Below are 23,987 nucleotides of genomic sequence, written 5' to 3'. Positions count from 1 at the left end.
TGAGCGCGAGACGGAGAGGAGGAGTGCTAAAGTAAAACCCTGCCCTCTATTCAATATTCCGTTTCACTTGGAAATACGTCACAGAGAAAAGTCGTTTGCAACTTCCGGTTCACAGGGACTTTAAACTTTTAAGTTTTCTCAACTTTAATTTTTTTACAGTGTAAATTTAAAACACTCCAGTATTCAGTGTCACATGATCCTTCAGAAATCATTCTAATATGCTGATTATTATAAATGTTGAAAACAATTGTGCTGTTTAATATTATTGTGTAATGTATGTTTTTTTTTTTCATTCAAATATGCTGATTATTATAAATGTCTTTCAATTTAATGTCTCTTTTCTGAATATATAATACCCAATATCCAATCAAGTAAAAAATATATTAGAAATATCTATATATTCATTACTTGATTGGATTCTTATATGCATATTTTTAAGCTAAATTCAGCTAAAGGATATGTGTGGAGTGGTGTCATCATCATAATTGCCTTAAATATTTTTCTCCTGATCTCAGAATAGTTTGTGACTTAACTCTCTTGACCCTGTCTTCCTCATTCATTACTTTATCACAAGTAACAATGTTTTGCAATGTTTGGTATCATCCTTCTTCTGTTGCATGATAAATTCCTCCTCTGGGATTTCAAGCTAATACTCTCAAGCACAGTCCAGCCCTCAGCCCACTCTTCTCTATCAACAGCCACTTGTTCAAATAATTAGAGAGCAATATCTCACTTTACCTCCCTCTTTTCTTTCAAAACTTCTTCCCCAAGTCTGTCGCTCAGTGTCAGCCTGAAGCCCAAACCCTGTGTTGCCCCAGGTGTGCCCTTTCAGTGTTTCTTCCATCAGTGTTTATGCTAAAAGTGCATGTTGAGGACAGGATGGTTAACAACACTGTGTCTGGCCTCTCTGTGATGTTTAAACCCAAAACATCCAACTGCCAACTATTAGAGCTCAACATCTGACTATCATCTTAAATATAACATGTAACTACAATGCTTTCTATATTTCTGTGCAAAAATAAATGAAAAAGAATACAATTAAGGTGTCATCCAGCTGGGATGTTTCGTCTACTCTGTGTTCTGGCTGGACTTTGTCACCCTCACACTCTTCACCTCCCCAATCAGCCAATCCAGAAGGTCCTCATTCTTCATTGGCTTGTATATAACATCTGGCTTCTAAGGCTAAAGTTGACATTCATCCATTGCACTGAGGTCCAGTCTATGTTTAGATGTGAAATTGGGCAAAATATCCTTGAATGTAGTTCATAGAGCCAATCGGAGGCTCAGGACAAAATAGTAACAATAACAGTTTTGCATCGGATAGACATTTTTTAGTCAGTGGAAGATCTATTTGTGTTCAGTCCAGTAACTTAATAAGAATCTTTTATTTATGCTTTAATTATTTTTGTTATATTCACCACTTATTTCTTGATGATATATAAACATATGGGTGTTGATCAGGAAGGAAATTCACCTTTAAGTGGCTTGAGAAATTTAAAATAATAACAAGAACAACAACCACCACAATAATAATGCTGACATTTAACCAGAATAACTTGAATAGTAGAGTCATAAATTACCTGTTACAGGGCTACACTTTTTTATACATCTATATGGAATGATTTTATACAACTGACTGAACATTATAAAGCACTTCCACATCATATTTGCATGATAATGTTATGTATGTTTCACTGCTCACATCCATCTCCCCCAAGAAAAAATATCAACCACAAACAATTCTAAGGCACTTTGAGAGCAAGAAAATCTATTCCACTTAACAAACTGCTTGATTGTTCAGCTATACTATTGTCCTAATACTTGTAAGCTAATTTCCGCTCTGGTTAACAGTGCACCGTTTTAGATCTTTGACTTCTAAAACATTGTAAAATGACATCTTTCAACACAAGAGAAATTCTCATCACTCTCCTGCAATTCGTGACAGTTTTAAAGGCTTAAAAGATGCTAATGTATGCCCTCCTTCGCCGTGTGAAACCTGTAAAATGGAGTGTAACAAAGCAAAATGTCTTTAACAGTCCTGTAAAATACCAAAACATATTCCTCTTATAAAGGATCTACACGGTTCTTCGGAATTAAGAATAGTGCCTCACATCACACTTTTCTAAGTGACTCTTGTCTGCTAAGGAACATGGGAATAAAAAAGGACACATGAGCTACCACAAGCAAAATTCATATGTCTTAGAACTGAATATGTAAACCAAGCAGAATGTCCAACATCTTGTGAAACGAATCTAATTGTATTTTTAGTTCGCATAAAAGCCCACAACATAAATCTTCAATGGGACTCACACTATAACCTCATCTACGATCTCTCTCAAGCATTGTTTGCTTCGATACCTGGTGGATTACACTAATGGACAAAGCAATCTGTCAGTGATATCTTTATCTCACAGCTGTTCCCAGGTCAGTCAGGGCACACAGTTGAGTGGTCAGTGATACACCACTCATGCGAGCTGCAAGGGACATGAGCCCCAGGACATGAGCCCTAAAACTGCGTAAGGCTCGAATATCGCCCTTTCCATCCACCTTATCTGTCACAAAAGTGTAAGATGAATTTGGACGTATACCCAAAAGCACATCTGTGAGCCTGGAGAGTTTGTGTGCATTTTTGTTTGTGTGTCCTTTTTCAGTTTGAGGTATGGGGTATCACTGAAGCGATGCATTGCCTCAATTATCATGCACAATATTTATTAAACTAATCAAAATTAGTGCATGAACTACACAGTATGACTATGTAAACAATTAAAAGAAAATTAGCACTCCATTCAGTGGTTACATAACATTGTTTTATTGCATAACAAAGAATCTTTTACTTTCAAGATGAGTTCCACAAAGGTTGAAACGGATAAATATTATTATTCTTACCATGCAATGTTTGTTGGAGGGCAATAAATATTAATCTGCAATGCACTTTAGTATAAACTGAGTTGATTCTATTAATACTGACTAATAATGAACCTTAAAGAGATTTTTCGCCTAAAAAAAAAAGAAAATTCTATCATCATTTACTCACCCTCATGTCATTCCAAAGTTGTATGGCTTTCTTTTCTGTGAAACACAAAATACATTTTGAAGAATGTTGTTTTGGTTACAACAACATAGTTTTGCTTAACATCGACTTCCATTCAATGGACAAAAAAACAACACTGAGACATTTTTTTAAATATCTTCTTTTATTTTAAGTCATGTAGTTTGGAATAACATGAGGGGGAGTAAATGATGACATCTTTTCAAAGTTTTTGGTGTGAAATATCCATTTAATGAATAATCGCATCAAGGCCAGTATACTGTAAAAAAAATATATATATATATATATATATATTTTCATGATTTGATATCAGAACATTTTTTCTTTTGTCAAATCAACTTAGATAATTAATGTGGTTCAGATAACATAATATTTTGAGTTTCTGTTGATTAAACCAATCGCCTTCATTGTATTAACTCAAATTTTTAATTTCAATTAACTCAAAATTTTAAGGCAACCAGGAAACTTACTTTTTTAAGTTAAATCGTTTTTTTTTTTACAGTGTAGTAAATTGTGTAGGTGTGGTCAGTTATTTTAGTTTTATTAATGTTATATATTTATATTTTGTAAGTTTTAGAACATCTGTTTTGTTGTTGCTGACTGAACCATACAGTGATTTTGATTTTCTGTACACTTTATTTCTATGCCTGTGTAAGATAAATATTGTGAATAATTTATAAATGTGTCCCAAAATGTTTGAAGACCATGCATGCTGATTTTTAATGTCATTCATAACCCATCAGTGAGAGGAAATGCATATTTGTTATTATTTATAGCCACTGAAACAATTATTAATTAATTTATTTTTTTAAATGCTTTTGTTCTTTGATATTTAATCTGGATAAAGAAAAGTGTTAAAAACAAAACCTCACATTCGCCAGTATATGCAACAAATATACACGCCTCACTACTGTTAACCTCAGTAAAATTACAATACAAGTTACAATACAAGCTGTTATGATTCATTATATTTATTTGATCATATTAACATAGATGTAACATTCTTAAAATGGTAGTGTCTGAGACATCACAATTGTTTATGTACTGCAACATTGCATGAAACTGTGGAAAAGATACAGCTGTTATTCACAATGTGCTAACATCGTTTTTTTTGTACAAGAATAAAGCATGAACCTCACAATCCTTCATCTCTATGTGAGCTATTTGAAATTCAAACATATTGGACAACTTTTCAAGTACTCGGTCTGCAGACAAGGCCTGTTATTTTTAGGTAGCCTGTTATATCAGTTGTTTTCCAGATTTCTCGTAATTAAAGCATGACTCAACTGATTTAAGACAAATGCTTTGAAAAGAAAGCACAAAACATTCATTTTGTCCATTGGGTGGGATGCACATTTTTTTCAATTACAGGCTATTGTTGCTTGTTTGGTCTGTTCATATTCTTACTGTTAGTAATGGTAGGTCTAAGTGTGGCTGTCAATGGTGTCTTCAGTTTTCATAAATATTCTCCTCAGTATAGACACTCATGCAAAAACTTTTGCCCTCACAATGTCAGTTACACCTCTGAGATGTCAGGTATATATTAATCTGTCACACAGGGCTTTGAAGGTCACTTAATTACTCTCTAATCAGATGTATTTCAGTAGCTGAATGACAGATGTAGACTATTCTTACTGATGTTATTCCATTAGTGGTCTTTCTGACATACTGGTCCCTCCTTCCATTACATGGACCAAATGATTGTCATTGCATGATAACCGCACAGGTGCTTTGTTACTGCAATGCAGGTGCTTCTTGTGTGTTTGCAACAAGAGTAAAGATCAGCTAGGGCTTTGCAATAATTGCTGACAACACGGCATCAGTTCACATATATGTATTATATATAAAACAAAGCTTTTGAGAATGTTCCATTTGCCACATGTCTTCTATCCACCCCGACCCACACTCCACTGAACAGATCTCCCCCTCATGACCTCACAAAAACTCCAAACGCATTTGATTCATTATTTGTCTCTCCTACTCACAGATTAGCTGTCTGAAAACAGACACACATTGCGCGGGTCTTGTGTATTCCAGCACATCTGTTTTGAATAAAGACTTCTCCTGTGGTCTTGCCCTTACTTAGCAAGACTCCCTGGTTGAATCCAAGTCTAATTTTCAGTATGACACCCTGAGGTATCGCTTACTGGGCTTTAGTGGTGGAGCGGCGGCTCTTTGTGGCCAGCAGGTCGATATATGAGAGTGTTCCTGCTGGAGCTGGGCACAGGTGAAAGCAGTAGATTAAGATAATGAGACGAGTGAGGCTAGTCTTTGTGTCCCCTGCACACATTCAGCATGTGAGAAGGTGGTACAGTTTGTGTAGTTTAGCTGTTCTGTTAGAAAGATGCGCCATAGGAAGAGACCGTTGTGTACATTGGCAGATAATAAGACAGGAAAGATGAAAGCGTGGAAAAGCATGTCTCCAGGCCCAACGATGTAACGATGTTCAAGAAGCTGTCATAGAACAACTCATGTTGATTGACCACAATAAGAATTTTGGGGGAATGTGTCCCCATCAATGTTTATGCTGGTTAAGGCCCTGTGAAGGAAGGAAAGATGAGTGTTAAATTGAGTTTAATACACGATCGGAAGACAAGGTTTAATCTTTATAAAAGACTCATTCTCATTAATGCTGGGTTAAAAATAACCCAAGTTGGGTTGAAAATGGACAAACCTGCAACGGTTGGGTTAAATGTTTGCCCAACGTGCTGGGCAGTTTTATTTAACCCAACTATTGTTTAAAAATTACTCTATGGTTGGCTTGAAAAGAACCCAAAATATGTTGGAAATTAAAAATCAGACACATAATTACTAGAGGCAACAATAATAATCAAAGGGTGAACAATTATTAATAATCAATTTAATAAATGTTTATTGTTTAATTATTATTCATTAAACTTATTAATACATTTTCATTTATTAAACATATTAATAAATGTTAATTTACAACATATTTTGGGTTCATTTTAAGCAAGCAATACAGTCATTTTTAAACAATAGTTGAGTTAAGTAAAACTACCCAGCAGGTTGGGCAAACATTTAACCCAACCACTGGGTTAAAACAAACCAATTGCTGGGATTGTCAATTTTCAACCCAACTTGGGTTATTTTTAACCCAGCGTTTTTTAAAGTGTAAAAATGCATACACTCTTAAAGTTTTTGCAGCGATGGAACTGAAGAACAATCCCCAAAGAACCTTTCAGTGAACAGTTCTTAAAAGAACATTATATATAATATATGTCAAGAACATTTTTGTGCAGCGAAAAGGTTCCATGGACCTTAATAAAGGTTCTTCATGGAACAATCAATGCCATGAAGAACCTTTATCTTTAAGCGTGACTATTTCAAAATGAATTTCTGTTGTTGTTTTTAATATTCCATGCAGCAAAGAAAATGGATGCACGACTGAATCAAAGAAACACCCAAAACAAATTCCACAACCAGCATGCAGCAACACCCAATGCGACAACCAGGTTCGACTCTTGTCAGTGTACGTCTCGCCAGCTGAAATAGCAGTGGTGTAAGGCTATTTCTATTTCAGCCGACCACGACAAAATCCAGTTCATTGGAGAGCAGCTCTCCCTCGTTTTCGTGAGTCGACAATCATTGGAAGCGTGTACAACTTCGTAAGTGAGGGGCTGCCAGCTGCCGCGACGGGTAAGAGCAGGTTGCCATGGCAGCCGCGTTCGGAGGAGAGCTACAGATTGGCAGGAAAAAGCGTGTCAACAATTGCCCTGTTGCAGCGCGAGAGAGGAGCCGCTTCGTAGCCCTGGCCTCCTGACGGCCCCGTGCATCGCGCCTCAGCCACCCCATGCTGTTTAATAATATACATTCGCAGAAAGTGATTGATCTCGGACTGTGTGGTAAAGATCAGCAGTCAGAGACTTTCCATTTTCTTTCCTCAAAACTCTCCAAACAAACATAACTGCCGCAATTAGTAAACAAAGGTCTGTCTCCGCGATAACGCTTAAATGCACGGGCAATTAGAAGAGATTTTTTAAACCGCGTGTCTTCATCATGTACAGTGACAAGCTGAAAACTGCGCAAAAACACAGTTGTGTTTGACATATTAGGGGTAACAAAAAACGTTTTATTTTGTCGACTTCAATTCGAAATTATCAAGCCATTGTGAATTTAAAAGGGCTTATAAACGAATCCACGTGGCCTAGTACATTCTCTGCCTTCCTGTTTACAAGGTCCCTGTGCAGTGTTCACTGCACCGTGCACACTGTATCTGTAGTAGTTCACTTCACTTGACAACATTCATTTGGAATGCCCAGCAACGTCGTCAAACATAATGACTGTTGCAATGATGTATTTGAAAACAAACGTGATTTCGTTTATTTTATAAATGTGTCATGTTATTTATTATTTGACCCATTCTTATGATTATGGGTGTATTCCAAACGCATTTTGCGCGCTAGAAGGCGAAGAGGAAGCTGTCCTTCCAAACGAAAGCGCGCAAATTGGGCCTTCCACCAATCCTTTGTAGACTAGTGTGCATTCCGCGGTCACCCAAAGGAAGACATTTTGACATTTATGATCATGTGATCCTGAATGGCGGGTCTTCGCGATTCATTTTGAAATTAATTAGAATTTATGTAGCCTATTTCAAGTTTGTTTTTATAAAGCGCTGCACAAAGAGATGTTGAAATAGGCACTTTTTGATGCTAAGACACACAAAGCTATGTAGGTTTATTTAGCCTACTACGTCATAACAGTTATAAGCATTAATTTAGCCTACTGCTATGTTGTCAAGATAATATTTAGGGAACAAAAAATAATAATAAATACATAAAAAATAAAGCGACAATGATGTGTGTGTAAGGTAAGGACTTTGTGTAAGGTTAGAGATAGTGCTCCCTCAAATGTAGGCCTACTCACTAGGGCATATTTTCGAATGGAATTCGAAGGTGAATTCAGGTGAATAAAAACGGCAAGTCCACTTCGCAGGACACTATGGCTATGGGAACGTACCCAGAATCTTGACGGTTGTATTTTCACAATAGTTTTGCGTTTACATTATTCTTGTTTTATGAATGTTGTTTTGTCGTGAGATAAAATAGCCTACCAAACTTCTTTCCTTTCTTTTTGCTGTCTTTATTTTGCTTTATTTGTTTCCTGACGTCGATGAAACCAAACCTGTCGAGGTGGGGTTATTCAGTGACTCGATACATAACTGCTTTGAAAATTGTCAAAAATATTTTTTCATAAAATGCTGGCGACAAAACAGCCCGAATGTCCTCGGTACCGTGCAATCATTCCGGATTTTTACACCTTATAAACAAAGACGGGGGGATGTTTCCTTTGTGTGCAGACAAGTGCGACTTATTTGCCATACACCTCGTCTCTTCCTGAACACTCTCGGCTGAAACTGTGAATTTGCTGTCATCGGTCTAATCACGGTGGCATTGATTTTTGGGACTGTAGAGCTATATCTGCCCTAATAGCCGCACAAGTGCAATTGACTGGTCTGAGGATGACAGACTGTTAGTGTTGTTTATTTAAAAGCCAGGCAAAAGAATATGAATCATAATTGCTATAAACAACAGCAGCAGCATGGCCATGGATCAACACGCAGAACTGTTCGAATAATTAAGGCTAATAAGATGCATAGTATGGAGGTAACACATGTATAAAATGGACACCTGTTTTAAGACACAAAAATAATCGATGCATATAGGTGATGAGAGTGTAGGCAGGGTGATCATCGATGGCGCTTTGTGATGCAGAATTGATCTGGGCCGTAGCCTGAGAGGGGCGCAGCGGGGCTGCCGTTTGTTTAGTAAACTCCCATGAATCCAAGTAGATAATTGCTCTGTAAAACTGGTGGCGAGGGCAGCTTGGGTTCCGTGTTCCACCCACCTAGAGGGCCGAATGAAAGTCTGCATCTCTTTATTTTCTCAAATTATCAAAAACCATCGCAGCATGAGAACGAGGAGAGAGGTATTTATATTTGTTGCATGAGGAAAGAGGACTGCGCACAGGCCGTTGTGTTGAAACTAGAGCTCGAGCTCTGATCCGTGTTGAGTCTCTGTGACGAACTTACCGATGATGACAGCGACTGTTTATAGAAACAACACATATGCATAGCTGTTCTCTTCCGATACCTCAATGATTATGTCCTCATTCAGAGAATCACCCCAGAGCGTTTGTTACATTGTTGATTTATTTTGTTTTAATTATTCATGCATGACCTGAAGTGAGATTTTTTGAAATGATCTTTACTAACTTTTTTTGCGGTCTTCTCGTTTCGTGATAGATAGATAGATAGATAGATAGATAGATAGATAGATAGATAGTGTTTGACCACAACATAGATTAATGTTGCATATATTATTATTATTATTTTTATTAGGCTATGTCAAGAAAAAAAAATGGTGAGATGCCATTGTTATTATCTCTATTCATTTGCATCGATAATAAGGGCATTGAATGCATTATAAATGAGGCTTATATATATATATATATATATATATATATATATATAATAAAAAGTTATATACACCATATACAACATATAATACAACATTTTATTTAAAAAATAAAAACATTTAAATAAATCATTGGATAGCTACAATGTACGTACATGTTTTTCAATTATATTTAAAATGTAATTGTAATTCATTTCAGTAATAATGACCTCACACTCCCCCCCCCCCCCCCCCCCCCCAGGCCTTAAACCTATCCATACCACCAAACCTCTCACTAAACTTACCCATATCGCACCTCAATAGCAGCAAATACACACAATAAATACATTGTACCTATTCGTTTTTTGACATAAGTAGTAGTCCATATAGTGAAAGACACCTAATATAAAATTGGAATATATATATATATATATATATATATATATATATATATATATATATATGCATGTTTTATCACACATTTCCATTATGATGTTTTCTCACCTAGGAAAGCAACGAAAAGCCCTCATTATGATGTATTAGTTCTCTTTGAATGAGACATGTGTTGTTTACTTTCAAAACTGTAGACAATAAAAGACACCCTCAAGATGATATCTCTGGAGACCTGTAATGTCTATAGTGAGTGAAGCCTTTGGGTGTTGAAAGTGTGCAAGCTTAAACCTCTCACATCACATGAGGGAAATGTGCCATGGCCTGATACATGTTTATTTTTTGAATAAATGCATGAGAGCTCTCATTAAAATAGCTGCTGTGACACTGGTCTATTGCATCCACCCGTATGTGTGTGTGTGTGTGTCTAAGGAGACCTTTGTTCAAGGTTTCCTTAAGTTTACAAGCTGTCACACACAAATATGATATTATTTATGCATCAGACTCATTTCTGTCAGCAAACTGGCCAAATGTTGGGAAACATTTCAGGTTATACAGAAATCTAGAAGCTTCAGCGGTCATGCAAAGGCTTCTCTCCCCAAAGGAATTAACGACAACAGATATGTTTTTATCTCCCAAAGTAACAATTTACTGGGTCACAGTAGATCAGCATGTTTCCTTCTTTACAGCAAAAACATTAGCAACAGGGGAATACTGTCATGACAACAAACAAAATGTCACAAAACATTGCTTGTAAAATATAGAAAATATACAGATCTTCATATGCAAAGCAAATTGTTGCACAATGCCAAGGTTTTCTTTTCTATTATTTAAATTAATAAAGATTGTCTAAAGAGAGAAAAATTAAACTCCTTCTAGAAAGGGGATGCAAAATAATAGTCTTGGTTTTGTACAATGCTTCTGTTTTCTTTTTCTTTCCTTTTTGTACTGACAGCAATTTAATCAAACTGTGACTTCATGCCCTACTATTTGCAAATTGTATAGCACCTCTAAAACATAAAGGCAAAACATTTCACAAACAAGTTACATGGACCTTGATTACAACTGTAAACATTCTCAGCATGGGTGAGTAACGCATCACAGGGTGGATTCAGGCTACTGCAGCACACACTGCCAGACATCTAGGAGGAAGACAATGACAAATTTAAGACTGTTATTTCTCTTTTCAATTTATGCACATCCCTCTATCCCCCCCTCCCCCCGCCTCTTTGGCACTAAGAGAAATGGTGACACAGTAACACTAACAGATGCCAGATCATTCATCATAAGGCAAGATAACAGTAATATAGCTAAATTTACCTTATATTAAAAAAAAGAAAAGAAAAACATATGCTGGTAAAATGATACTGAGAGCATACTGAAAATAGCAAATAAAGAAACAGCAAAACATCTTTAACACCTGTACAATTGAATTAAAGATCATGATGTAAGGACAAGTTAAAACAGAATTTAAATTAAATTAGGAATTTACTAAAATACACAAAATATTTTGAATCAGAAATTTTATAGGACATCCAAGTTATATTCTATTATTAATATTTTATTAAAGCAACACGTTTTTGTTAGTCTAAAGAGCAAAATAAAGTACATTCAGAGTCATATACTGTATGATTGATGAATCAAAGGGATTAAATATTTTTATCATTATTTTAAAAATTGTTATAACAGCAAAAGAAGAGGAACAAAACATTATTCTGTCCCAACAAATAACATGTGATGGACAAACACCACCTTTACAGATACTAATTGTTTGCAAGTCTGCCTTGTATTATAAAATAACATTGTAAAAAAAAAGTAATACTGACTCATAGTGTTATTGCCAAATAAAGCATTGTTATTCTCCGTCAATTATGATGGTGACTTCTGAGGATGCACAAAAATTTCCTGCTAGGGTTTCCAATAGGATTTAACATGATACTATTTGTGTCATTCACAATTTCTGACCAAATAGATTTTATGTACATTATATATCCATAGCCAATATTTAATATATATACATAGAATGAGCTATTTTTCACAAGTTAATGTCTGGTTATACTGAAATTTTGCTCTAATTCAGTACTATCATATACTTGCTAATACTAAATTCCACATTCGTGTTCAATGTAGATGACCATATGCCACCCTCAACATCCTCATAATAGTCATGTCCAAATTTAATCTCTCTTCCTTCTTTTTCTCTGTCTCCCTCCCTTTCTCTGGTCCTCCTTGAAGTGCGGTCACTCTGACGAGGATGAATAGTGAAAACTATTCAACGTGTCACGGGCTTGTGCACAAAGCATCAGAGGGACAGAGTTGAGGTCAATAGGAGGCACCTTAAACACCCTTATTTCCTCCCAGACTCTCAAGTCCCAAACTCGAATACTTTTATTTGGACATTTATATAAATCTTCAAACTTCATATATCACAATGTGGTTTACTTGTACACACTTTTACATGTAAAGTTAAACTTTGTAAAAATAAACACAAACTCCTTATTTACTCAATGTTTAAGAACCTCACAGCACTCAATACTGGCATTATTGTTTCTTCAAAAGAATATCTCCTGCACCTCAAAGCAAACAGCCAGATTTTCTCACAATATCAATACTCCCGTTTCCCCCTTATACCTTTATTTAACCTGGGAAAACTCTTAGAGAACAGTTTCTCTTTTGCGGAGGTGCCCTGGATGGAGGAGGGGTTAAGGGGACCAGAGTAACATGATGCAGCACTCAACTTGGGGTTAAGTGCTTTGCTCAGGTGCACAACGGCAGTACTATACACTAGGACCCTTCTGTTACCCATTCATTCTCTTTGGTGCCCCACTGGGGAATCGAACCCACAGACCCCCAGTTTGTAGTTGATAGCACTGTGTGCTCAGCTAGCTACCCTATATAGACACGCATGCTCCCTCAGATCTCTGCATCTTTCTTCCCAGTCCGTCCTTTGGAATACTCCCTTGATCTTAGTCAACAATGCCTCACAAATTAGAGCACCATTGGTTTGCAACCTCATCTCATGTCCTTGTGCCCAAATCCTTTGGGCCTGTCTCTGTAACATTCTCAAACAATCAGACATCTTAACACATCTTCCTGTATACAATCTCCTGCAGGCTGGCAATGAAGAAGTTTGCCTTGTTTGTTGAGCAGCCAAAGTCTGGCTGTAAGGCACCATTTTTATCAGTATAAAAAGAGTCCCCTCCTCAGAAAGCGATGCACTGATAAGATACTCCATGGGCACGGATGACCCACATATCTGTTATCTTTGGAATGATGCCACAGCTACCATTTAGAGTATTGTCCATTCATATATTTCACAGGTGTAAGGATGATCATCAAGAGCAGTGTTACAGCCACCACATTTTGCAGAGCATTCAATCAGGGTCTCAGACAGCACTGTTTACTGAAGATAAACGACAGCAAGTGCAAAAGTAGCTACACAAGTTTGCTGTTTACATATTTGTTCGTTTGGGAAATGTAATGTTTAAGCATCAAATAAATAAGAATTTAAAGAGCATTCATTTTATATGGTGACCACGTGCGCTGTTTGGTCGCTACGGCAATCGTCGTAGCATTCGTAATTTCACGAATCGGATGTAAACTCTTTAAATTATGATTTTAAAATGATACACAACCAGGTAGGACAAAATATCACACTTTGACTGATCTCTGTATCACTTTGTAATTCGTGTGACTTTTATATTCATATTTATTCACCGGCACGTACTTGTCAAAGGATGTGCCGCATGCCACAGGGGTTTGGCATCGGTTTGTTCCGACTTATATGTCGCGCATATGTGTTTAAAAAATAAAATGTCTCGCTCGCGCAAATGTTGTAAAATATTATGGCTCTAACAAACCCGCATGTATTTGCATCCGAAATTAACAAAGGGATGAAATTAGCCGAGGCAACGTTTTCCTCTCTGGTTAAGTTGGCTGTCTGTCAGCAGCAGCACCGTGTTCAAGGCATACTGATAAAAGAGGTGGGCGCAGGGCTGTATGAATGAATCTGTGCGACACCATTGCAGACGAATAGTTGTACAAGATCAGAAAGTAATCTTGATATGTTTAACAAGCAGCCCAAAGCGAAGCCTGATAAATAATAAAGGAGCTTTTAGTGGATCCAATTTATGAAACATTAACTCTAGGGGCATAATGGAGTAATTAGTTTTATCTCACGTTGATGTTATTGGACACTGCGCCTGTGCTGAATGAAAACTTTTCTTTTCTGGCCTAACTGTAAAGACAACGGGGAGTAATTTTCTGCACCGGGAGAGAAGGGTGGTCTCTAATGCTGCTGGTGAGATCTGGATGTTCAGGTACAACACAGTGTTTATGTAGTACTCCCAAAAGTGTATCAAAGTTCGGATCCATGGAAATAAAAGAAATGTCAAACAAAACAAGCATTAGACTGCATAAAATAAAGTATGGACAAGGGAAACAGGTGAGGCTTTGTTTAGGTGGCTGAGGTAGATCAATATCTCGGCTTGCAGGCCAGGAATCTTGCCCGTTTTCCTCTAGCACTCTGCAGATCAGCTTACGGCTTGTAGACAGACTGTCGCCTATACCTCACTGACAGACAACCTGCCTCACCCCAAAAGACGGAATAGGGAAAATATCTTCATTCTCTTCTGGAAGAACCGGTCGAATTAGTCCGTCAAAATAATTAAAAAAATGTATAGGAATAGATTGAGTGAAATAATGAACCTTATCTGTAAACAGTGAGGCACAACATGGCTCTTCAACGTATACGCGTGTTTATGATGAGACAGTTTTAAAGGCCAGGCCCATCCTTCTCTGGGCCTCCTCCGCCTGCACCAAATAACCTACATAACATCTTCAGTGTTTGTTTTTCTAAAACATGTTGTTTTCAAATAATAATAAACATTTTTGTGATACGTATTGATATACATTTTGCTTTCAGATTTGGTCTTTCAAGACACCATAGCGTGCTGTCCATCAGGCCAGGCGGAAGTCGAAAGAAACGATAGATGCATCTGTGCTCGATTGGCCAAATGACAGCGAACGTCATTTGGCCTTTCTTTCTTTTTATTCTTTCTTAACAGTGGCTTGCTTTTGTTAGACCCAAATTTAGTTTATTTTGAAGATGGAACCTCCTCATGGTGCTTGATATGCCAGTGTAACATTATTATTATTATTAGCCTATTATTATTGTTTTGTTTTGTCTTGTTATTAGTCTCTAACAATTTATTGACATTATTTTTACTGTATTATATTCGTTGTTATTTCTGTATGTTTCTTCACAAGTCCATTAGGTTTTAGAATAAGGCCTTTAAAAAAGAGAATAAGAAATTGGCACTATGATTCAGTAGACAAGTGTGCTACACTGGGTTCATAAAAACCCCACGGGTCTGTGTGTTTATATTAACAATCCGGGTTGCTTGTGAAATTTCTAAATTATAATAAAATCAAATAAAACATATTTCTATGGACTATGTTTGTAGAACAGAAGAGAAAGTAGCTAGATGGCCTAGTAGACATGAAGGTTAGCGTAGTTGTGGCATTTAAATGCATTTACAATATTTATATTAATGCTGTCACACGTATGTCCACAGAAAAAAAAAAAAAAAAGAAAAAAAAAAGCTCAGACCTTGAGAATAATGACTAGTTTAACAAGAAACTCACACTGATGTGACATCACAAATAAGAGCTTGTTGCATTAATCTATCAGTCGTTTCAGAGGCGCGAGCAAGAATTCATTACAATCAGCAGTCCTTTTTGTAAGCCTGTTGGTTCCGTTTCGGACACCCAACCCGCACTGGGAGTTTGCAATTTGATAGCACGAAGGCAGTGATTCCACGCATTGTCTCGAGGCTGCTTTTGATAGATAGTGCTTTACGAGTGAAGGAGTGATGTCAGGTAACAAGAAGAATTTTGGCACCTGTTAGTAACGTTTAAGACTAAATAAAACAGCTGTTTACTTAAATAATAAAAGCGACAAAAGCACAGTGCAAAAGAACATTGGCCTAATATTTACAGTAATAATAATAGTAGTAATAATAATTTATTTGAAACAACTATATATAATTTGTTGTTCATTAGCCTGAATGAATGTTATTACATCATGCATCCCAGGTGGTGTTTCCTTCTTGTGACTAAATAAACCAGACTAAACATATTGGTTTAGCGCATGTCTTTTATGTGTCACACACCTCTCCAAAAATGGCTTTGGGGTCTGTTATGAGACTGAACAAACGATATTAATGCTCAAACTGAATCACAGTTTATTGTAAAATAATTTAGAATTCGATTGAAAATGTAGATCCAAATTGCAGTCAATTTCATAAAGATATTCAGTAAGATATTAGTTCAGAAGATATTTATAAAAGTGCATGATATACGAAACATTCTACTGTAGCAATAGGCTATATGCCCTTGCGCTTTTTAAACAGTAGTAGGCTATCAGCAAAATATGTGAGAAAATAAGTAAATAAATAGACAAATAGATAAATAAATAAATGTGTCTTAACAGACAAAAACTTATTAGTCATCAAATGCTGTCTACGTCGCTCTCTAGCCTACAGAACGTGCTGTGAAATTGCCACGCATATTTCAGCTTTATTTTCCCCCGTTTTACAGTATTATTTTGCCATTGTGAATTCTCCTTATTTCCGATAATCTGGGATAGTAATCAACTATTTCTCTAGAGAATATTGGCAAAGTTATTAATTTAAAATCTTGAATTGAGAAATGTATTCATGGACACTAGCACGCGCAATTTAAGTGAAGCGACAGACAGATAGAGAGAGGGAGACAGGGGAAATAGGGGTAGAAATAACGGAGAATTGGGGTGAACGCACAGGCCAAGGGACACATGAGAGCGCAACATCTTCAGAAATAAAACTAAAAAAATAAAAAATAAATAAATAAAAAAAATTCACAATTTTATTAAGGCTAAATATGGCGCATGTTACACTTATTTTTGGTTGCTTATTCCGTTGGGGTTAACTTCCATAGGACCCGGAACACAAAAGGTCTCTCAGTGGACACTTATGCCATTGTGGTTAAAAACCATAGTAAAACAAGACCACATTTAGACCAAAGTTCAAATAAGGATTTAAATAAGAGTGATAGCCTGATTGTAATCTTTCTCATACTACCTTACTAGTGTACATACAGGACTGTAGGATATTCTTCACCAAAGAAACACGAAAAGCACCTGTCTGATAACATTTTAATTCATAATAGGTAAAGGGTGGACAATTAGCTTAAAGGTGTTTTAATCAGCAATAATTCGATAGAGAATTTAGTCAAAAGAAGAATAAATATACATTTCATTTGTGCTATTGTCAGTAGCTTACGTGTGTTTCTGTTTGTTATAATAAGCTGCTTTATGATGCTTGTCATAAAATAATAATTAAAAGTATGTGGAATAACTAGAATTTTCTATATAAAATGCACATTTGCGGAAAGATCATGAATTGGAAGAATTGCATTTTGCTTTTAAGCAATCCAATTTAATCACGATACAAGTTGTTTGTTTAACCCGACAGCTCCCTTCACTAAGTCGGGAGCTTTACACACACTCATTAAAACGATTATTCACGATCTGTCGAATGTTTTCTTTCACTATAGCAAATATTTTACTACAATAGACCGGGGAATACCACAAACCCTCTTCCAAAACTTGACCCAAAGACAAAGAAGATTAGCCTACTTGGTGTAATAGCAAGTAAACCTTGTTTTATATTGCTTAAGGAAGTCTTTTGTGTTGTGTGTGTGTGTGTGTGTGTGTGTGTGTGTGTGTGTGTGTGTGCGCGCGCGCGCGTGTGTGTAAAAAAAATCATAGAGCTGACATGATAGCCTACATTTGTACTCACTGTTCTGACATTAGTGCGATTTTTTTAAAATGATCATTTAGTATACCTAATATTATGTTAAAAGTAGGCTATAACAGCGTAAGTGATTGATTTTTGTTACTTTTTATGAATTTTCAATAATAATAATAATAATAGGCCTAATTAAACATTCCACAACTTCTTTGTGCTTTGTGCATAAAATTGTTAAAATATTAAAAGTGGTTTAGTTGGAGCGAATTTCTCCATATCGCTTGTGGGGTTTTTTTTTTTCACAGCTTGTAAATGATATTACAGTTCGTCTTGCCACAGGCAAAACTAACTGTACGAGAGGCCATGTATTTTGCAGAGATATGAAGTTAATGTCACTACAGTTCTGCGTCATTCTAGCGCCCTCACTCTGTCTGGCTCGTATTACTTGAAGAGAGGAAGCGTCCTTTGCATTTGCAAAGTATTTTAATGGTTCAGAGTTGTATCAGCTTCGTTAAAGCTTCGTTTTACCACACCATTATCCGTCGATTGGCCAGAGGGAATTACCATTATCACACCGATTTTTATCACATATTCTATCTTGGCCTCTTCATAGGGCTGTAGTGACATATTTTATAAGACAACTAATACCAAGCAGCACAATTAGACTATCACAGGAGCCAAGGAAGGTTTTTTTTATATATACATAGGCCTACATTTAATGTGCAAATAGCAGAATGGAATAGCACAAGCTGTCGCACCTAAGATATTGATAACAGATTTGACAGTTTGTTGGAATAGATGATCGTATTCAGGTACTAGCACCTTTTCAATTAGCTTTTGGTCACAGAGCTCAAATAATTATTTCAGTGTAATTTCATGAGCATAACAAAATGCTTTATATTCAATCAGTGTCGATAGTATTTAATTTTATAATGTATATACGCGAAAGCACATTCATTGGGAAAAATGTTTTGCAGTATTCCTTTTGTAGGTGTTCTGTCGTATTTACGATTTTGTCTCATGCATTAATTCTAGCAGGATACTGTGATATTACGATGATGATGTGCTTGCGTGCTGTCCCCAGTTCCCCCCACAGTCTCCCTGTGCCTCGGGGTAATAGGCAGAAACCACGCCTTTTGTGTAGCCTGTGACTAAACCCTGCTTGCAATATCTTGTGAAAAGACACAAAGGAAAAAATAACTATTATTTCAAGTGCATGGCTTCGTTAAATCTGCATAAATGCCTGTACTATTTAATAAAAGCGATTCGTCTTAAATATGGGTCCACACAGCGCCGAACCGAAAATAATTCCCTTGCAGATTCCAATTATTGGTGCGGTTTTAGGCCTCGTTTCTGCTTCAGATAGATTGATCGCAAATATTTGTTGGTTGAAAACTCAAGCTGTTGGCCGGAAGCAGATGAAAACAAATTAAACAAGCTCAGAACAATCATTAGTCTACCCAAAGATCATAATTTTGATGTCACTGATTCCCACTGAAAAAAAAAAATGCTTTGTTCATGATGCTACTATGTATAACATCCACCACATGCAAGCTCTCCTTTTGATAGCTTATATGTTGAGAACATACTAAAATAAAGCACAAAAATATCATGTAGGGTAAAATAACATTAAAATGGAAATTCAAATAAAATATTTATTATAAGTACTGAATTTAAATCCTCATAATTATTTAGCATCTAGCCTATATAAATGTATATGCTCGTATAGGCTAAATAAGAGAGAAAGAGAGAGCGGAAGAAAAAATAAAATCATTTTGCATCTCAGTACAGCAAGGTAAGGTATGAAATGTAGGCCTATAATTTTGCATTTCTAGTAAAAAAAAAAATAAAAAAAAAAAAAAATATTCAGCTTTTAAATTTGACCTCTGCTTTTTTGCTTTTGTTTTTGAGTGGTCACCCCGTTTAACATTTGAGCGATAACATCTTGCGAGGAGATATTGAGTTCCACCAGTCTATTGTATAAGGCAGAAAGGTTATTGCATTACGGTTGTGCACATTTAGCACAATGTCTCTTTTAAAAACATGAACAAATCACTGGACTTTAGGTGTTGAAAGCTAAGTTGTTTCTCTGTACTATTGCAACTAATGACTCTATTGTTGGCGGAAAACAAGAGCTGATAGTGATTATCAGGCGTTATGCATTGGTCATATGGCCTCTACAACCAGGAGACGCTTGTAATAAACGTGTAATAAGCTACAGCAAAATATTTCAGAATAAAATAGCATAAAATAACCCAAGGAAATGAAAGAATTTTATAGTTAATGTCGGGTACGTTGTTAGGCCTGCGATAGGAATAATAATAATAGATCGACTGCCATTGTTTACTCTTTTTTTTGTAGCTAAAGCAGTAGCTCATTTTTTTTTTTTTTTTTTTTTGTCCCCCTTACCTAAAAAAATAGTTTGTTTGTAACACATTGCAGGCCTAGGCCTTCAGATATACCCGCAAACTGTCGCTTAAATGTTTTATTAAACACACTGTTTAGTATTCTCAGACAGCTAGGCTACTAAAAATGCTAGTTCTTCAAAAAAGACAAAATGTTCGTAATAAATGTACTTAAACCTACTTTTTTATTTTGTTCGGTTAACAGTTTAAGCGACAAACACGGGCATAAGACCACAAAATCACAACCATGGAATTTAAAGACGACATAAACAATCACTCAATATTTTATGAGGCATTTACTCAACACGGGTTACACGTTCGCAAAGTTATAACCTATAATTACAACAGGTATTGACATTTCACTAATTACAAAAAGAATGTGACCTGCATGGTGGTGACCACATACAGTAAATATGCAAACACAAGCTAAAAGCATTCATTACGTCTGTCCCCTTCAGAACTGTCTGTAAAGTTATGAATACTGAAAAAACTATGTTGTTGTTTGATAACCATTCTTTGGTCTACAAAGAAACTGTATTGTTAATATATGTATAAAATGCACTATAGATGTATTATTCAGTCTGTATTATTAAAAGAACAAAACAACAAGGAGCCACGGATTTCAACGGGCATTGTGCACTTATAGAACATATTTATTTAAAAAATGAAAATAAAACTTTGTGTTAATTTTTGAAAAATTTCACCCCACCAGTGCGCTCATGATACGTGATAATACTGCAAACATGATGACTGGAGGTTGTTCTGTAATGTATTAGATATTTTAACATTTAAAATTAGACAAAAACTGCAACCACTATTTAAATAAACATTCTAAAGTAATCATAATGCCTTTCCAGAAACAAAAAAAACCTACGCTTTATCCTTTTTTACTCTGGTCACATTGCACGTTGTTGACAGTGGAATAATAAACAGTTCCGCGACACTTGACGTTTGTATACAGTCAGAAATAAATGAATAATAATAATAATAATACAAAATACCTGGAATTCGGCTTGCATTGTCCGTTCATTCTCCTTAATTTTTTCATTTATATATATTACAGTGTAAATTGGTGTAAAATGTTCACTTACAGTCTGATCCTGTGGATGCTAGTTAGTGTATAAGTGGATTTGATGTTGACCCTTGATTCTGATGTGTGAAGTAGTCAGAAAGTCCGCTGGAAAGTCCGGAGGAAAAACTGGGTAGGGAAGGCCTCAAGGAGTCACACGGGAGAGAGGAGGCCGTTTGCGGGGAGGAGGAAGAGGTGGCTCGGGAGCTCATGACCGTGCTGCTCTGGGAGGTCATGGATGGGTGAGGGACGTGGGGGAAGAAATAACTGGTTTGGCCCGCGAGCAGGTTGACTGAACACGGATTCAAAGAGTACGTCCCGGAGCAGGGTACGGAGAGCCCACATGGCACTGAGGCGGCCAAAGCGGCCGCTGTGAGGTGGTGTGTGGCGTACGGAATCTCTCCATTCACGAGTCTGTCAACACTCAAGCCATTGGAGGCCGGGAAAGAGTGATTGTTCCCCAAACTGTTTTGAGTCAACATTGTGCTATAGGACATTGGGTGACTAGGGTAAGCCGACGACGTACCGTTGTAACTCAACGCGCTGCTCGCCCTCGGATGGTGGAGTGAGAGGAACGGCGACATGGGCCAATATAAAGAGCCAGCTCTATCCATAAATGTCAGTCCGGTGGAAGTAAGCCTCGCGCCCCTTTTAAACGCCAGCTTTGCCCTAGAAGTGGTCGATCTCCGCCGAAGTTTGCCCGTCGTGCCGCCAATGAACACGTCGTCACTGGAGGGGTCAAGCATCCAGTAGTTCCCCTTCCCGGGGTCATCGTAATGCCGGGGCACTTTGACAAAACATTTGTTCAAACTCAAGTTGTGTCTAATGGAATTCTGCCATCCCTGCTTGTTCTCCCGGTAATACGGGAAATTTTTCATAATGAACTCGTAAATGCCGTTAAGGGTTAATCGCTTCTCCGGACTCTGCCGAATGGCCATCATAATCAAAGCGTTGTAGCTAAAAGGTGGTTTCTCGTACTTGCCGTTTTTCTTGTCGCCTTCTTTGCCTCCTTCACCGTCTTTCGAGTCCCTTTTTTCTTCCTGCTTCTCCTTCTCGTCCGTGCACGAGGAGTCGTGGGATGAATTGTCACTTTTAGCGCAAGTGTTCTCCGACTTTTGCTCCTGTACTTGGGCAGGTAACGGAGTTTTCTCTTCTTCCTCATGAACCGTTCTGTGGTGTTGGTGGTGGTGGTGGTGCTGGTTGTCGCTTTGGACGGCTTCGGGAACCAGACTGTTTATACTGAACGATGATTTAGGAATCATTTTGACTTCTTTCCTTTCTCCCATATCCAACATCACAAGTAAGATAGAGTAGCAACAACCAGCAGCAGCAGCAGCAGCAGTTGGACTTCAAATCTCTTGCTCTGGCAACTCCTCTAATTAAAAAACACAAGAACTATTTCATGTTCCTTAAAAACACGTCGATATGAGACAGCTAGCTACAATTAATTACGGAGCCACAGACACTAAGCTGTAAAAAAATTGCTTGAACCTTTTTAGAGACTGCAGCCAACCACAGCAGCATAAGTATTAACCGTGCAGCCAATCATTGAGCAGTTCTTAGCGCCTGTTCCAGTGCGTAAGGATACACAAGATCCACCAATGCTCATGCCTAGTCAACAATGGCTTTCATTTCCCCAAGCAAACTCCTACCAAGAAAACAGACCACATAACCTCAATCAATTTTTTTTTTTGATAATTGTAGAGTGCTGTTTCAACATATCCATGCGTCCTCAATTTGTTTTCATACCGCAGGGGGAAAAACAAAAGGGACTCAAAGGTAGCCACAGAAAACAGGTACTACTTCCTGTATCGGAAATTTATGTCTTTTAATATACATGGAGCTACTGCACAAATAACATTGGATGATAATACTCGCTGAAGAGCGACAGTAGGCTATATTTGCAGCATTTTCATTAAATGTAGCTATATATCCTTTCTGACAACGATACGCTATATGTAGCTTATACGACGTTATATACTTAAGCTGTTTGTTCTCGTATATCTAGCCTATCACATTATAAATATTTTTCTTAAAGCGTCAAGTCCGTACACGTATAGCCTACTTAGTCGCACGTTTATGTGAACGATTTTAAACATAAACGATATTATGACGTTCATTCATAGACGCTATAAGCATCTTTATTCCTAGTGTATGTTAATAATCATGCTACTAACTACAACCATCATTGGCAGCAACAACTGAGGCAGATGAAAATAACAAGATCAAGCACAATACTGTTTTAACTTTGAATAGTAATAATAATAATAATAATATTAACAATAATAATGCTAGTAATAAAGATAGATGATCATTTATTTCTGGGTGTGTTTATAGGTTATTAATTTAACGTGATAAACCAGATGCAAGCAGATTGCTGTATTCACCAGGCGTACAGAAACAGCCAATATAATAGTGAATCATATCTCATATAATCTTCTCGCACAAGTGAAAGAAATATTTACAGTAGCCTATCTGTAGAGGATAGAGTATTTTCTATAAGGATTGAGACACAACAGGGAGCTCCCAACACATAAAATAAGAACAAGGGCCCTAGAATATTTTTAAGAAATTCAGAAAAGACCTACAATGCATCATTGTTTTAAAATAACAACAACAACAATAATAATAGGCCTAATATAGGCTAATAACAATAATAATAATAATATCAATAATAAATAAATAAATAAAATATATCTCATTAAGGACGCAAGAATAACCTCACGGATGCCGACATCAATTAGTTGCTTTATATTTACGGTTGAAGTTTCTCTAATGGAAGGGCTGATATGTGTGTATTTGTGCTGGGGACGTTGCAGGGGGGTTGACTGAACAACAGACACACGCACGGCACACACGCATTCACATGTG

The 23,987-nt window shown here is 36.8% G+C and overlaps 1 protein-coding gene across 1 annotated transcript; it reads right to left on the bottom strand.

Annotated features, from left to right (window-relative positions):
• Positions 1-9,920: 9,920 nt before the first annotated feature.
• Positions 9,921-22,856, bottom strand: foxg1a (forkhead box G1a). The gene is made up of 2 exons (XM_051869127.1): positions 21,139-22,856; positions 9,921-10,994 (listed from the first exon to the last, which is right to left on the bottom strand). The coding sequence occupies exon 1, from the start codon at positions 22,409-22,411 to the stop codon at positions 21,161-21,163; it is 1,251 nt and encodes a 416-aa protein (XP_051725087.1). The 5' UTR covers positions 22,412-22,856; the 3' UTR covers positions 9,921-10,994; positions 21,139-21,160.
• Positions 22,857-23,987: the final 1,131 nt, after the last annotated feature.

The sequence above is a fragment of the Ctenopharyngodon idella genome, chromosome 17, assembly GCF_019924925.1.
Source record: "Ctenopharyngodon idella isolate HZGC_01 chromosome 17, HZGC01, whole genome shotgun sequence".
Classification (NCBI taxonomy): domain Eukaryota; kingdom Metazoa; phylum Chordata; class Actinopteri; order Cypriniformes; family Xenocyprididae; genus Ctenopharyngodon; species Ctenopharyngodon idella.
Note: the sequence above shows the minus strand (reverse complement) of the source record. Positions and strands in the feature narration are given on the sequence as shown.